The sequence below is a fragment of the Impatiens glandulifera genome, chromosome 1 (assembly GCF_907164915.1).
Source record: "Impatiens glandulifera chromosome 1, dImpGla2.1, whole genome shotgun sequence".
Taxonomy (NCBI): Eukaryota; Viridiplantae; Streptophyta; class Magnoliopsida; order Ericales; family Balsaminaceae; genus Impatiens; species Impatiens glandulifera.
Window position 1 is genome coordinate 77559426 of NC_061862.1, and position 16194 is coordinate 77575619.

At 29.9% G+C, this 16194-nt stretch overlaps 2 protein-coding genes and 1 long non-coding RNA gene across 3 annotated transcripts; all 3 read left to right on the forward strand.

Annotated features, from left to right (window-relative positions):
- The first annotated feature begins 798 nt into the window (after positions 1-798).
- LOC124918981 (probable xyloglucan endotransglucosylase/hydrolase protein 30) lies at positions 799-3776 on the forward strand. The gene is made up of 4 exons (XM_047459069.1): positions 799-1112; positions 1328-1428; positions 1508-1716; positions 3069-3776. The coding sequence occupies exons 1-4, from the start codon at positions 902-904 to the stop codon at positions 3598-3600; spliced, it is 1053 nt and encodes a 350-aa protein (XP_047315025.1). The 5' UTR covers positions 799-901; the 3' UTR covers positions 3601-3776.
- Positions 3777-6287: 2511 nt separating this feature from the next.
- LOC124921860 lies at positions 6288-10181 on the forward strand. The gene is made up of 3 exons (XR_007097722.1): positions 6288-6424; positions 7955-8040; positions 9646-10181. It is a non-coding gene; the product is annotated as an uncharacterized LOC124921860 (long non-coding RNA).
- A 4056-nt stretch (positions 10182-14237) lies between these two features.
- Positions 14238-15428, forward strand: LOC124933175 (uncharacterized mitochondrial protein AtMg00810-like). Its single transcript, XM_047473824.1, has 3 exons — positions 14238-14463; positions 14776-15051; positions 15166-15428. Exons 1-3 carry the CDS (start codon positions 14238-14240, stop codon positions 15426-15428), a joined length of 765 nt encoding a protein of 254 aa, XP_047329780.1.
- Positions 15429-16194: the final 766 nt, after the last annotated feature.

Consider the following 16194-nt stretch of genomic DNA (forward strand, 5'->3'; position numbering starts at 1 on the left):
ACCAATATTATTTAATATCTTCACAGCCACTTTTGTTTTAAAGAGTATTTGTCGAAAGACTCTACTATCGTGATCAAATTTTACATTTTCCACAAATCAAATCCTACTTTCTTACATTCAATAAACCCAAAAAATGCTCTCTACATGTGTCTGTTTCAATTGAAGTTTATCTTTAATGTTAGTTGTCCCTTCAAACAATATTAAAAAAAAAAAATTACATACCATATTCAACAAAAATGTTGCATTAACTATACACAATTTATTTGAAAATATAGAACCATTTCACTAATCAAAAATTAACTCTTTTTTTTTTTATCAAAGCTCGAGATTCTTGAAGAGGGTGAAGTCGTGAGTGTCTCATAAACATGTTTTAACCTAAAACTTTCGTATAATCTTCCTCGCCTTACTGTCAAACTTTTTCGGTAATTCCTACAATATAATACCTTCTTCTATTGAATTTCCATTTCTTTATCTTTATCCATGAATGCACATTTCTTTAACCAATTAATTAATTAGGTTGCTCAACCAATACAATAGTTTAATTAATTAACTAGCCTTAATCAAATAAAAAATTATCAATAGATGAACTTTAAACTTGGTAGTGGAACAAAAACATAATCACTTCAACCTTATCATTGTCATACCCTCCATTTATAATAACTTTTTCTTTTAATTAGAGTTGTTCACACCCTCAATTTACTTCTTTACCCCTCAATTTCCTTCTTCTATTCAAATTAAGAAGCCCACCATTGAATATATATATATAAGTATTCAAAGTTAGGCCTCCCATCCCATACCAATTCCTCTTTCTCTCTCACCCCCTGAATAATTTCTACTAAAGTTTTTTAAGAAAAAAAAAAAAAAAAAAAACCCACATATCCATTGAATTGAAAAGAAGAAAATGGGTTTCTTTGGGCATCATATTTCCAAACGAATGGCATCTCTCTTCATCTTCTTCCTCTCGACCATCTCTCTCTTCATTTCTGCAACTGCTCTGTTTAACGTTACCACTATTCCTTTTCACAAAGGTTTCGATCCTCTGTTTGGCCCCGACAACATCTTCCGATCGCCGGACGACAGAACCGTCGATCTTATCCTTAACCAGTACACAGGCATGCAACTTCTCTCTCCTCTCTCCTCTCTCATGATCTTGATTTTCCATTTTTTTTAATATTCAATAAGTTTGATTATAGCTAGCTATCTATCTATCTATGAATTACCTGCTTTTTTCATTAGATGAGGTTTAAAAGTCAAAATTTCCCACGTATGATCAATGGACCATTTCAATTGAAGTTAACCTAATAATAAAAAGGTCAAATTTAAACAGGTTCTGGGTTTAAGTCTTCAGACCTTTACGACCATGGATTATTCAGTGCAAGGATTAAGCTGCCGTCCGATTACACCGCAGGAATTGTCGTAGCCTTCTACGTACGTTTTGTTTTTCTGTCTCTTTCTCTGTTTCATACGGATATTAATCTGGGTTTTGTTCTTTTCTTTTTATTTGTAGACGACAAACGGCGATGTATTTGAGAAAACCCATGATGAACTGGATTTTGAGTTCTTGGGGAATATAAGAGGAAAAAGATGGAGATTTCAGACGAACGTTTATGGAAATGGAAGCACGAACAGAGGAAGAGAAGAAAGATACCTTCTTTGGTTTGACCCTTCAAGAGAGTTCCACCGCTATAGTATTCTTTGGACCACCCAAAAAATCATGTGAGTTTTCTCTACTTGTTTTCCATATTTCATCTATATCCTAATAATTTGTTCATTGTTTTTGTCCACTAATTGTTACTATTTACCAAATTCTTATATATATAATCTTAGACAACACTCGGGTTTATTTAGATTCTCACTAAAACCGGCTTAAGTGAAATTAAGGAGGGTGTTGTTTAAGTTATCTAAAAGTTTAAAAAAAATAAATTATATTAATCTATATTTTGATGAAAAATAGAGATTTTTTTTTTCTTTTTAAATTTGATTTAAAAAAAAAAAAAAACTAATTAGGGTAGCTAAACTGAAAAAAGTCATGAAATTCTTGTGGTAGGTTTGTATTATGGAAAGAAATTGAATTAATAAAGTATTTTAATGACATGTGTATTCGTAACTAAATAAACATAAAATAAGGCATCAATTTTAATGTGAATATCAGGTTAGTGACACCGAGAATAAACTAAGATCAACATAAAAGAATTCGTAAAAGTTGAAACAACAAATAAAATCAATGAAAAAAAGTTCTCAAATTAACATAAAAGTGAATAAACAAGAAATCCAAACTTAGTTTTGATAATTATTTTTACAATTTTAATATATACATTTGAATTTATTTTTTATTTTGATTTTGATTTTGATTTTGATTTATACTAAGGAATTTTAATAAATTATCAGTATTAAATATACCATGTTAAATTTTAGTGGAAAACACCTAAAATTGAATTGAATGTTTATGACGAAGAGTTATTGTCTTATTGGGATTGCATCTTGATACCATAGTCATTAAACAGGCATATTGAATAACATTTAATTTTGTGGGAGCATGTATCAAAATTGAGTTTCTTGATATGAATTTGAGGGGATATATAAAAATTGTGACAAAAGTTTAAGGGCTTGTATATATTAATTATTTGACTATTTAAATGTGTCATGTCATGATTAGTTGAATATATGCATGTGTATTGGATAACTTTTAAGAGTTCTTGATGGTTACGTATTCGCTTTATAATTCATAAAATGTGACATTTTCAATGAATTGTAAAGCATATTAATTAGTTAGTTGGGCTTACACGCTTGTGGAAATCAAGAAAGATACATACATGTATTCATGAAAATGACAAATTTTGTGGATAAATTCATTGTATTGATAATGATAAATATATGTCTAAATTAACATCTGGATAAGATAAAACTCGAATCGACTTTATCTCATGTTTTATGATGAACTAACACATTTCGTGTATAAATAAAAGTTGAAAAGAAAGGGTTTCGAGTTTATCTTCTCTAAAGAAAGTTTTATTTATTTATTTGAGGATTTGGACTAATTTTTCTTTTATTTGTTTTGTACAATGTAGCTTCTATATAGATGATGTGCCGATTCGGGAGATAGTAAGAAACGAAGCAATGGGAGGGGATTTCCCTTCGAAGCCCATGGCTCTATATGCAACCATATGGGATGCATCCAATTGGGCAACATCGGGTGGGAAGTACAAGGTCAATTATAAGTATGCCCCATTTCTAACCAAGTTCACCGATCTTGTCCTTCATGGTTGTGTCTCTGACCCTATTGACGAGGTTCTTATCCCAAGTAGTTGTATGTCGGAAGGAGGAGAAGATGATCGATTTAGAAACATTGATGATATACAGATCACGCCAAGGCAGAGGCAAGCTATGAAGAAATATAGACATAAATACATGTATTATTCTTATTGTTATGATAACTTGAGATATCCAATTACGCCGCCAGAATGCGTGATCGACCCATTGGAAAGGGCGAAATTTAAGGAGACGGGGAGGTTGAAGTTTGAGGATAGGCGTCATCGTCGTGTAAAAGGTAGAAGTGAAGTTTCGAGTACTAAGAATTATGAGGGTCAAGAAGATGGTTGATGATCATCTATATTATATATATACATGATAGAGCTTGATTTTGTGATATGTAGATAATAGTTTGAACTTTGAAGTCAATTTTATACTTGGAGTTGAATAAGAAGGGGCCATGTTCTCTTGCTATTGTTGTTACTTGGACATGATAATATAGAAATTGAAATATTCATTTTTTTAAATGCGTTTTTGTATATATGAAGTGAAACTCAATTGGTTTTGATTTGTGTAAATATTTGCTTAAAGTTAATGATCTTGTTAATTATTTAGTGTTTTCTTATGAAAATGTGTTGCAACTTAAATTTCATCACAAACAAATCCTAACAATTGTCTATTTAAGCATCCAACCTACCTTTGATAATTCAATAAAATTATTAAATTAAAATTGGATGGAAAATTAAAATATATACGAATCGCAGACCAATCTCTCTAATCAAGATATATTAATTAAAGTTGTGACGTATTAAGAAATTTATATATATATATATATATATATATATATATATATATATATATATATATATATATATATATATATAAATATATATATATATATACCAACTTAATTTTAAGTCTCTGTTTACAAATAAAATTATTTATAATTGTTATTAAGTTGATATTTTATAGTTAATTATTTGATTAATAAAGAGGTTAATTAAAATTAGTTTACAAACATACATGTTGAAATTGAATTATTGAATGTACATGTTTGGTTATCTAAGAAGTTATAAAACTAATCCAATTTTTTTTTAGATACATTCAACCTATCCAACCACTAATACTAATGTCGAATTCAACTTTAAGTGATTTTGGATCTAGATTCCTCATAGAGTATAAAGTATAACAACATAGTAAATATATAATAAATAAAAAAGATATAGGATTTTACTATAGTTTATTAAGTCTTTGTAATATAGGTAAATGAAAATGTAATTGAGATGGGATGAAATTTCAATTCTTAGATTTAATAAATTATTTAAAATTAAGAATTAAAATTAAAAGTTGAATGTAATTTTATAATTTATTATTTTAAACTCATAATTGTAATTTATTTTAAATATTTTTTATACTTTTAAACAAAATATTTTATTATTTATTTTTTTAAAATGATCTATTTAATAAAAAAATCGTTTAAATGTAACGATTAAAACATATAATGAAAAAAGTTAGTTACAAAATTATTACTTTAGAATAATTAATTGACTCAAATTTTTTTTAAGAAAAACAATAAAAACTCTACACGAATCTACCTTTCAAGTCAATTAATTGTCTATCCATGTTTCAAACAAAATTTTCCATTATATCTCTATTTTCATTTTTATTCCCTTTCTCAAAATAATCACATTTTCATTTCTAACTCATTAATTATATTTTTTTTTCTCTAAATTCATTAATTAATTAATTAATTTTATAAATATAATATATATAATTAAAATTAATAATACTTTATTAATAATTTAAATATTATATATTAATAATTTAAATATTATACATAAATATTAAAATAACACATATATTTTATTTTTACTTAATTTTATAAATATAATATATATAATTAAACTAAACCCACTAAATTAAATAATTTAAATAAATATTATAAATTAAAAAAAATTATATACTAAAATAATAAATTACGTTATATAAACACAACAATAAAATAAATTATATTCTTACAAATCAATGATTAACTATTTACTTGCTCTTATTTTGATATATTAAAAATTTGAATTTATTATTATTTTAAAAATAAGGTATAATGAACCATAACTATTCATTTTCTGTTATTTTCAGATTATTTTTATTGTTATATATTTTTAATATTAAAAATTATTTGAATTTATTATAAATTTTAAATTAAAGTATCTTCATCTCCAGTTAAAAAATATGATGTAATCACTATTATTTCTTAAATCAGATCTTTCACTATAACTAATTAGATAAACCAGGTTATTGATGAAAAATATTATTTTATTTTCAGGGTTAACGTATGATAAATTAATTTGAATACTAAATTTTATAAATATTAATTAATATTAATAATAATATTAATTATAATGAGCAATAATTAATATTTTTAATTTAATATTCATATAATATATTTTATTATAATATTTTTTATTGTACTGTTTATATAATATATTTTATTTTAATTTAAAATATTTATTTAAATAATTTAATTTAGTATGTTTAGTTTAATTTATATTATATTGATAAAATTAGATAAAAATAAAATATATATTTTATTTTATTATTTATATAATATATTTTATTTTAATATATAATATTTAAATTATTAATTAAAATTTATTAATTTTAATTATATATATTATATATTTATAAAATAAAGTAATTAATAAGTTTAAAATGGTAAAATATATTATTAATGTGTTAATTAATAATTTAGAGAATTAAAATAAGATATAATTAAAAAATTTGTTTAAAACATGATTACACATTAAACTAGCATGCATTCCGGTACGAGTAATAATATTATAAAAAATTGTGAAAAAAATATTACGGTAAAACTTTTATAGGCGGATCAACCCACAATCCGACCCAAATATCCATTTACTCTCGCATATATCCAAATTAACTACAGTTCGACCGGACAATCTGAAAACTTTAAAAATTAAAAATTAAGCATCATTATATATATATATTTCCCAAAACCCACTTAAAATCATCGATAATATGATTAATTCCTCAGCTCAACAAGATTTCAACACCCGATAAAAGACCTAATTATCGCATCCATCTTAAGGATACTACGATTCATTACATGCATTTGGGAAGAATCGATGTTACATTTGCTTATGCATTGTTGAACCAGGTAATTTCTTTGATTAGTTCTCGGAATATGAACTCAATCGAACTGTATCAGCTAAGGTCTTAGCATATTCGTGTACTACGAGTTAAAGTTTTCGTTTATGAGCTTAGGAAACATACATAGAAAATCACTTTGATTATATGTAGCTCCCTGCCAAATCGAAACCATTACAATACCCAGATAGAAAAGAAGGTTTAGAGCAGTTCGGAGGAATGTTTCCGGCTAAAGATATCAAGTAGGATTGTATGTATGCATAGATTTTTTTTACAAAGATTTAAATTAGAGAAACTGTCTTCACAACCGAATTCTTCTTCCAAATGTTCAACTGGGTCAAGCTCATGTTTTGTTGATCAATGACGCCTTGTACCAACTCATAAATTTTGCTATGAACTCTGGAAGAAAACAGAAACAACGATCATTTCCACTTGGAAAGGCCAAACTCATGTATAGATGAACTTGGTTTTCAAATTTTGAATTGATATTTACCTTCAATCCTCATGAACTGTTGAAAATTGCTCCTGGAAGGGTCTATATGTCTTCTATTTGTTTCTTCAAGTCGGTTCTGATACAAGAAAAGATTTTGTTAATATTAATCCATCCTTTCTGATATATAGTTGATATCATATCGCATACTTTGTAATCACGGTAGATGTTCTTGATTTCTGTTTGTAGATGCTGGCCCAAATGCTTCTTCAATTCTTGCAGCAGTGTCTGCATACAAACAAACATACACAAATATATTTCTTAGTTAACATGTCCATGTCCCCTTTATCGTAAGTCAGATAAAGTTTAACTTGTTTATTGTATTATATGTGAGTAAGACCCATACCGTGAATATGAACTCAGGAGAAACACTATGATCTATAAGATTTTGAAGCTTCCCTCTTATGATATACAGTCTGCAGAAATGCATAATATGCTTTATTCATTCATGATGTATTTTGATTCCTGTGAATTATAATAGACTTTTGCTGATTATCAACTTACTGTCTTGGACTTTGCTCTTGTATCATGTTCTTCGCTATGTAACCGATGTCTTCTTCCCACCCCATGATGATTTCTTGGTCTTCCTTCATCTGTGGACTGCATTACACAGAGAATATAGGAATGGTGAAAGGACTTAGGGAGGGTTTTCTGTGAAATTTAATATTTTAGTTGATAATTACTTGGAATGCCATGTGGCTTCAAATGAACGAATTGCTTGTCTTAAATTGCTGTTGGAGTTATCAGCAATTCTTTTAGCCATTTCTCGGCTCAATTCTATCTCCTCTTGGCGTGCTATGCAAATCAAAACCTGAACAATCTGAAAAACAGAAGAGAAAGAACATTAAATGCTCAAATATGTATTATGGATCATACAATGTTATAGAATACATCATTTAAGTTGGTTCTTACTTCCTCGTTTGAAGGCTTTGATAGTTGAATAATGGTACAAAGAGATAGTATAGGCTGAAAGTTTGATACATCGGTGCAGCAAAATAATACATTATTACACCCTCTATACTTCTCTAATTGCCACTTAATATATGATAGGGTATCAACAGACAACTTGTCGGCCCCATATAAGACAACGGCTGCAGAATTTTATCGGTGATTAGGATCGTTCCTCATATTTGATGGTAAAAGATTTGTTTTTTATTACCTTGACATTCCTTCTTCGTGCATTTTGTAGGAGTGCTTGTTAGTTTGGTGTTGGTATCCTTTATAAGTTCAACTATGACATGCTTCTCATAACCTTTTAACTGAGCAAGATTGATTTCTACATGCTTTTTTGACATCTTTAAAGTAGCTTTGATACTCTTTATATCCTCTCCCTGCAAATACATGGTTTGTAACAAGTTCATCAAACATTGAGCCATGTACAAGATCTAGAATTTGTAGAAGAAATTTAGGTGAGGCTAAGAATGACCTAAGCCTGATAGAAGATAATTCAGATTCCATAACTATTCATTCATTTCCCAATAGAATACATATTTTAATATTTATAAGCTACTAACCCACTGACTAAGGTACATTTCATAAAATTATTAATTAAGTGCTAAGTCTCAGATAATAAATGTTGAATAAACCAAATGAAAATATTTAAATTTGAAGTAACTAGTATATAAGTTGTTATGATAAATGTGGAATTAATGTCTTGAAGACTATTTTACCCTTTTATAATGATATTAATTTGATTGTTTTTCAGGGATAAAGTTGTATTTTGGACAGTCTTATTTGATTATCAAGTTAATTAATATATAAGAGTATAATAGTGTTGATGTATTTTTTCAGATATTAGTCTTAGATATTATTAAATCAACTTAGATATTGATTACTTCAAGTTAGATGTTTCTATTTAATTAATTCAGTTTTTTTATTGCCAGTTATTTAAGTCATTCGGTACTTAAAATTCAATATTTGAGTATTATTTTCACTTTTATCAAACACAGTCTAAGTTATTTATAGCTTGCTGAATTAAGTCAATTTTTAAGATTAATTTGAGCTAAATTTAAATTATTAATTATCAATCAAATGGATTTAATTCAATGAAGTGTTTAGTCAGATTCAACTCATCTAACTTCCATAATATCTTAACACTATACTAACGACCTAGTGACATATTATGATCAAAGAAGTTTACCTTCAAAAGAAAAAGCTTGGATTTCTCTTGTCCCTGAGGAAGGCAAAAGTGAAAAGTCATTTTTTTTAAAAGTGGTCATGAAGTCACTGAGCTAAACAAGCCTTTGCAAAGTGAAAAGTGAATGTAAGTGTTGTTTGGTTATTTGTTATTTTTGGCAGTTTACCTGTACTATGTCTGGTCCAAAAGCTTCATTAAGCAGGGCACATATCATGGTTCTTTTTCCTACACCTGGAGGACCTTGAAATATGAAGTGCCCACAATGTTCTCTTTTTACCTGCAATGTTTTTAAGCATTTGGATGAAAAAGAAGGAAAAAAAAATGGAGAAATTATAAAGATGTGAGGTTTTAACCATAGCTTGCAGCTGCAATGCTATATTCCTGTTACATATGAAGTCTTTTAAAGCCTCAGGCCTGTACTTATCGGCCCATTCAAAAACTCTTCTGTTTACAATCTCCATTTCATCATCCCTCGCCTGTAGAGCTCTATGAATTGGGATTGTGGCTGTCATTAATTTTATAGTATTGGTTTGAGTTTTGTTAACTGTTGTTGTTTTGTGTTTTGTTAACTGTAATTGATCTAATGCTTCACTCTCCCTCAAAGGCTTCCTTTTGGTCAATGAAGATGATGGGCGGTTAAGAACTTCAATGGGGGTTCTTTTCCTGCGAAAAAGAATGGATTTGATTCCAGAGCTGATGATGGAGATTGTTGTTGTTGAATCTGAATGTGAAGGTTTTTTAATGGCGAGGGAATAATCGGTTAGTCCTTTGTAGTAAGGGCTGTAACCGGATAAGTTGATGTTATGAGTCTTGTTTCTTTTTGATTCATTGAATTCATGAAGAAGAAGATCTGGATTGTTCGACATTGATGAAGAATTGAGATAGAGAGAATTGGTCTCTGATGGAATGGATTTGGCAATGATTGTGGCTTGATTGTGAAAGGATTCAGGTAAATTTGGCATTTTCTTGTTTATCATTGTTTTCTTAGAAGATTCAGATCACTAACGAGATATTCAAGGTAACAAACTGTTTTTTTTTTTTTTTTTTTTTTTTTTTAACTTTTGTTCCAAATCCTTCAAAATGAATGTGGATGGTTTTATTATTACCATTCAAAACAAATCATTTTGACTGTTTTTATTTTGTGTTTTGAGATGAAGGTGGCATGTTCTTACTTTTATTTTGTTTGAAATTCAAGTTTTTTGTTTTTTTTTTGAAAAAGCTAGCACGACCCTGCAATCATGATCCCACTTGAAGTTAAAGGCGTTTTTAGTGAGAATAGAACATTTTAAGTTTATCTTTCTCTACTATATTTGCATTTTCATACTCTTATCTAATTCTTCAAAATCAATAAATTTCATGGATCCATAGTGCATAGGAAAATACATATTACTATTTTCTTTTTCTTTTTTGAATGAACATGACATGTGAAAAAATATATAAAGTTGAAAAGGGAAATTTGATGAGATGACACTAAAGATCAGTTTATTTGACTATTTGACTAGCGCATAAAATAAATGTGCTAGTGACGCTTTTTTTTGAACCAAAATGTCCTCGTTACGAGATGCAACTGGATGCCGTGTGAAAAAATAAATTGTCTCGCGATTGCCGGTTGCGTCTCGCGATTGAAGACGTCTCGCGACAGGGATAAAATCGTTTAGAAAAAGAAAAGGTATCACTAGCGCTTTTTATTTTAAGTGCTGGTCAAAAAGTCAAATAAATGAATCTTAAGGGTATCTCCTAAAATTTCCCATTGAAAAAGGTTATCACTTGACCCAACTAAATTTAATTGTTTATTTATTTATTTAGTTTGAACTTGAATGAAACTACTAGCCAATATTATTACTTGGAGGAATTGCAGCATACTGTTTGTCAACCACTTCAATCCATTTTTATATATTTCTTTTGACAAATTTCATTAAATTGCAAAATTATCAATATCAAATAAACCTAGATCGTTACATGGTTGTCAGGGTCGGCTCCGAGAGTTGGAGGCCCAATGCAAATTCAAATTTTGTGACCTCTAAAATTAAAATAAATATAATAGTTGTATATTTTATAAAAACATATTAAATATACAAAATAAATATATAACTAAATCATTGATTTAAAAAAAAATACCTATAATGGTAAGTATGGATATGTTTTTGTTTATTTTGAAGCATTGTATATGATATTTTTTATAATGAAAAAAATATGATAAATATTTTAAAATGATAAGAAATTAGGAAGATAAAAAGATAAAGAACAAATAAAAAATAAATTTAAGAGCATTAAAATGTAACCTCAAAAGTGATTTTCAGGTTAGGGTTGAATTTATGATGGTAAAATAGATACTTTATTGTTAAAAATAATAAATAATTAATAATTTTGGAAAATATTTAATGTGATGGTGAAGCTCAATAGTTGAAGATGAAGCGTGAAGGAAGATGAAGCTCAAGAGATGCATTGTTTAGTGTCATAAATTGTATTTAATTTGAGTTCTAGATCCTTCTATCTTTTCCTTTAAATTGAGAATCACTCATTAGTTTTAATATATCAAATTAAGTGAGCTGTAGTTACTTAAGAATTCTATCAATAAAATCATATTTTCTTAGTTATAATATTTTCCGCACCAACAAATTTGGTATCAGAGCAAGGTTACGTTTCAATCTTGAAATGACATCTACTTTATTCTCATACTTTCCAAGTCAAGTTCCTATCTTTGAAGGCGAATTCTATGAATTCTGGAGCAGCCAAATGGAAACATTTTTCATATCCCTAGGTCTTTGGGATATTATAGATGAAGAAGAACTCGATGTGCCCGATGAAGACGACGAAGGATACGCGAAATTTGAAAAGGATCTCAAAAACGAGATGCATTAGCTTTGCGCTATATTCAACAAGGAGTTGGGAAAACCATATTCCCTCGTATTTTTGGAGTAAAAAAGGCCCAAGATGCTTGGATGATATTGAAACAGGAATTTCAAGGTACGGAGAAAACGATCGCATTAAAACTCCAAGCCTTATGGAAAGATTTGTACAATCTAAAGATGGAGGATCGAGAAAAGGTACAAGATTTTTCTTCTCGTGTTTCCACTATTGTCAATCAAATAAAAAGCAACGGAGATGAAATCAAAGACAAAAAAGTTGTTAAAAAGGTTCTTCGAATAAAAACAACGGAGATGAAATCAAAGACAAAAAAGTTGTTAAAAAGGTTCTTCGAAGCCTCCTCAAAAGTTCGATCATGTTGCTGCTGCGATTGAAGAATCAAAAGATTTGTCCAAGATGACAATATATGAGTTGACTAGATCTCTTCTAGCACATGAGCAAAGAATTAATCACTCTTGTACTCCATCAACTAATCAAGCCTTCAAATCCAAGCAAGTACCAGAAGCGTTTTCAAGAAGTCATCACAATAAATTTAGTAAGAAAAATGAGAAGAAATTCGGTTGGAAAGGCAAAGCACCACAACAATCGAGTGATTCTTATTCCTATATCATTTGCAAGAAATCAAATATTGAGTCAAAAGATTGTTATTTAAAATGCAAAAGATGCAAAATCCCTAATCATTCTCAAAGGGATTGTCGATTTCAAAATCAGGAGAAGAAAGAAGATGATGCAAAATTTGTGAGAGAAGATTATGACGTTATGTTTGTTTCTCTAAAATGGTGAAGAGAAGTCAAAAAGTCGATGGTATCTTGATAGCGGTGCTAGCAACCATATGACCAGCAATAAAGATATGTTTGTGGAGCTCAACTCAGACATTACTTCAACCGTTGTTCTTGGAGATGGTTCTTATCAAGATGCGAAAGGAAAAGGAACCATTGTTGTTCCAACTTCGGGAGGTAACAAAAAGCTTATCACGGATTTTCTTTATGTCCCTAATATTTTATATAATCTTCTTAGTATTGGACAACTTATTAAGAAGGACTTCTCAGTATATTTTGATGATGGAAGATGCAAAATATTTGACAAAAAGAAGAATGTGGTTGTGGCAACTATCGAAATGAAAGATAAGACTTTTTCTCTCACGTTTCCATTGAAAAATGATTGTGCATTAAAAGTGGAAAATGAATATTTGTCTAAGCTTTGGCATCTTCGATATGGTCATCTAAATCAACGGGGACTTCAGCTGCTAAAAGAGAAAAACATGGTGGTTGGACTTCATTCTATTCAAGTGATGAATGATATATGTGAAGGTTGTATTTATGGAAAGACGCACAAGCTCCCATTTCCCAAAACTACATGGCGAGCAAAAGCACCACTTGAACTTGTCCATTCTGATATATGTGGTCCGATACAAACTCCTACTCCTGGAGATAAGAGGTATTTCATTCTCTTTGTTGATGACTATACAAGAATGATGTGGATTTATTTCCTTAATCAAAAGTCCGAAGCATTTTCTATTTTCTTACGATTCAAGTCTCTAGTTGAAAAGGAAAGTGGTCATATAATGAAGTGCTTGAGAACTGATCGTGGAGGAGAATATCTCTCAAATTCCTTTACGGAATATTGCAAAGAAAATGGTATCAAAAGACAATTAACCGTCAGTAGATCTCCACAACAAAACGGCGTAGCTGAACGAAAAAACCGTACGATTGTAGAGATGGAGAGAAGCATGCTAAAAGGAAAGGGAATTCCAAATCTATATTGGGCCGAAGCTATTCACACAGCTATATATATTCTCAATCGATCACCAACCAAAGCAGTCAGAAATAAGATTCCATTTGAAGCTTGGTATGATAAAAAGCTCGTCATTGATCATTTTAAAATATTTGGGAGTATTGCTTATGCTCTAATCCCATCTCAAAGTCGGAAGAAGTTTGAAGAGAAAGGGAAAAACTTGTTTTCATTGGCTACAGTGATGAATCCAAGGGATATCGAATGATGAATCCATTGACCAACAAAATTATTGTATCTCGAGATGTTGTTTTCGATGAAAAAGCTACTTGGAATTGGAAGGGGAAAGAAGTTGAAGACTTGGGATCACAACCATTTACTGATCCAATTGCATCCCAAGCTAGTACATCCCAAGCAAGTACATCCCAAGATAGCTCATCTCAACCTTCTTCACAAGACTCAGAATCTAATTCAGATAGTCCTTCAAGAAAGACCCGAATGGTTCAAGACATTTATGATGAAATTGAGTTTGAATTATTTTCTTGTGAGCCACAATCATTCTAAGAAGCTTCTCAAAAAGAATATTGGCAAAAAGCAATGAAGGACGAGTTATCTACAATTGAGAAAAATTCAACATGGGAACTCGTGGACTTGCCATATGGAAAGAAAACTATTGGTTTAAAATGGGTCTACAAAGTAAAGTACAGTGATGATGGTTTGATTCAAAAACATAAAGCTCGACTTGTCGCAAAGGGTTATTCTCAACAACCAGGAGTTGACTTCTCAGAAACTTATGCTCATGTTGCAAGAATGGAGACAATCCGTACTTGTGTAGCCATTGCAGCTTAGTTGGAGGTAAATATATTTCAACTTGATGTAAAATTAGCTTTTCTAAATGGAGAAATTCAAGAAGAGGTATATGTTGAGCAGCCCGAAGGTTTTAAGATCAAAGAAAAAGAGAATAAAGTTTATCGACTAAAAAAGGCATTGTATGGGTTAAAGCAGACACCCCGAGCGTGAAACAACAAAATCAATAGCTATTTCATCAAGAAAGGCTTTAATCGAAGTACAAGCGAATCATCTCTCTATGTGAAGACTATTGACAAAGATTTCTTGATTGTATGTTTATATGTAGATGATCTCATCTATTTTGGAACAAACAAAGCTATGGTGGCAGAATTCAAGAATCAAATGATGAAAGAATTTGAGATGACAGACTTGGGACTCATAAAATATTTTCTTGGCATACAAGTTAAGCAAAGTCCAGGAAGAATCTTTCTATCTCAAGAAAAATATATTGAAGATCTGTTTAAGAAATTCAATATGAGTCAATGCAAGCCCCTCTCCACTCCTATGGCGTTGAATGAAAATTTTCAAGTTAACGACGACGGTGAGAAAGCTGACTCAACTAGTTATAGAAAGTTGATTGATTCCTTAATCTATCTCAACACAAGACCGGATATCACACAATAGGTAAGCTTGCTTTCTAGATATTTGAATGAGCCAAGTCAAATTCATTTTGCAGCCGCAAAAAGAATCCTTAGATATCTTAAAGGCACAAAAACTCAAGGAATTGAATTTAAAAAGGAAAGTGAATGTAAGCTGGTTGGTTATACAGATAGTGATTGGGTAGGCTCGATTGATGATCGAAAAAGTATCTCCGGTTATATCTTTTGTCTTGGATCAAATGTAATATCATGGAGCTCAAGAAAGCAGAAATTTGTGGCATTGTCATCAGCCGAAGTAGAGTATATAGCATGTACTAATGCAGCTTGTGAAGCTGTTTAGCTTCAAAGAATTTTAAAGGACATGAAGTTTGAGCAATGTGAGCCGACAATTATTCATTGTGACAATATGTCGGCTATTGCAATGACAAAGAATCCTGTTTTTCATGCTCGGTCCAAACATATTGAACTACGACATCATTTTATTCGAGATTTGGTTACTCAAGAAGTAATTTCCATGAAGTTTATCAAAACAGAGGATCAGCCAGCAGATATCATGACCAAAGCCGTCGCGATTGACAAGTTCGACAAATTCAAGAAGAAACTCAAGATTACTAATTAAGCGGGGTTGTTAAAAATAATAAATAATTAACAATCTTGGAAAACATTTAATGTGATGGTGAAACTCAATAGTTGAAGATGAAGCGTGAAAGAAGATGAAGCTCAAGAGATACATTGTTTAGTGTCATAAATTGTATTTAATTTGAGTTCTAGATCCTTTATTCTTTTCCTTTAAATTGAGAATCACTCATTAGTTTTTAATATATCAAATTAAGTGAGCTGTAGCTACTTAAGAATTCTATCAACAAAATTATATTTTCCTAGTTATAATATTTTCCGCACCAACATTTATAATATATAATTAACAATATTATATACTAAAAATTAAAAATTTGGACTCTGAAAAGTGAAGGTCCTATGCAATTGCATTGGTTGCATTGCCCTTCGGCCGAGCCAGATTGTTGTTCAGGAGAAAACTATAGTTATTGCCAACTAGGCCTCCTGCGACCTGATGAATATCGGGCTGAAAATGGTCGAGAATTTTGGAA

Coding starts and splice junctions, on each gene's coding strand:
- LOC124933175 (XM_047473824.1), top strand. CDS start 14,238: ATGAAGGACGAGTTATCTACAATTGAGAAAAATTCAACATGGGAACTC. Junction 14,464..14,775: donor TGCAAGAATGGAGACAATCC/GTACTTGTGTAG, acceptor GTTTATATGTAG/ATGATCTCATCTATTTTGGA. Junction 15,052..15,165: donor TGAGAAAGCTGACTCAACTA/GTTATAGAAAGT, acceptor TTCATTTTGCAG/CCGCAAAAAGAATCCTTAGA.
- LOC124918981 (XM_047459069.1), top strand. CDS start 902: ATGGGTTTCTTTGGGCATCATATTTCCAAACGAATGGCATCTCTCTTC. Junction 1,429..1,507: donor GAATTGTCGTAGCCTTCTAC/GTACGTTTTGTT, acceptor TTTTATTTGTAG/ACGACAAACGGCGATGTATT. Junction 1,717..3,068: donor TGGACCACCCAAAAAATCAT/GTGAGTTTTCTC, acceptor TGTACAATGTAG/CTTCTATATAGATGATGTGC.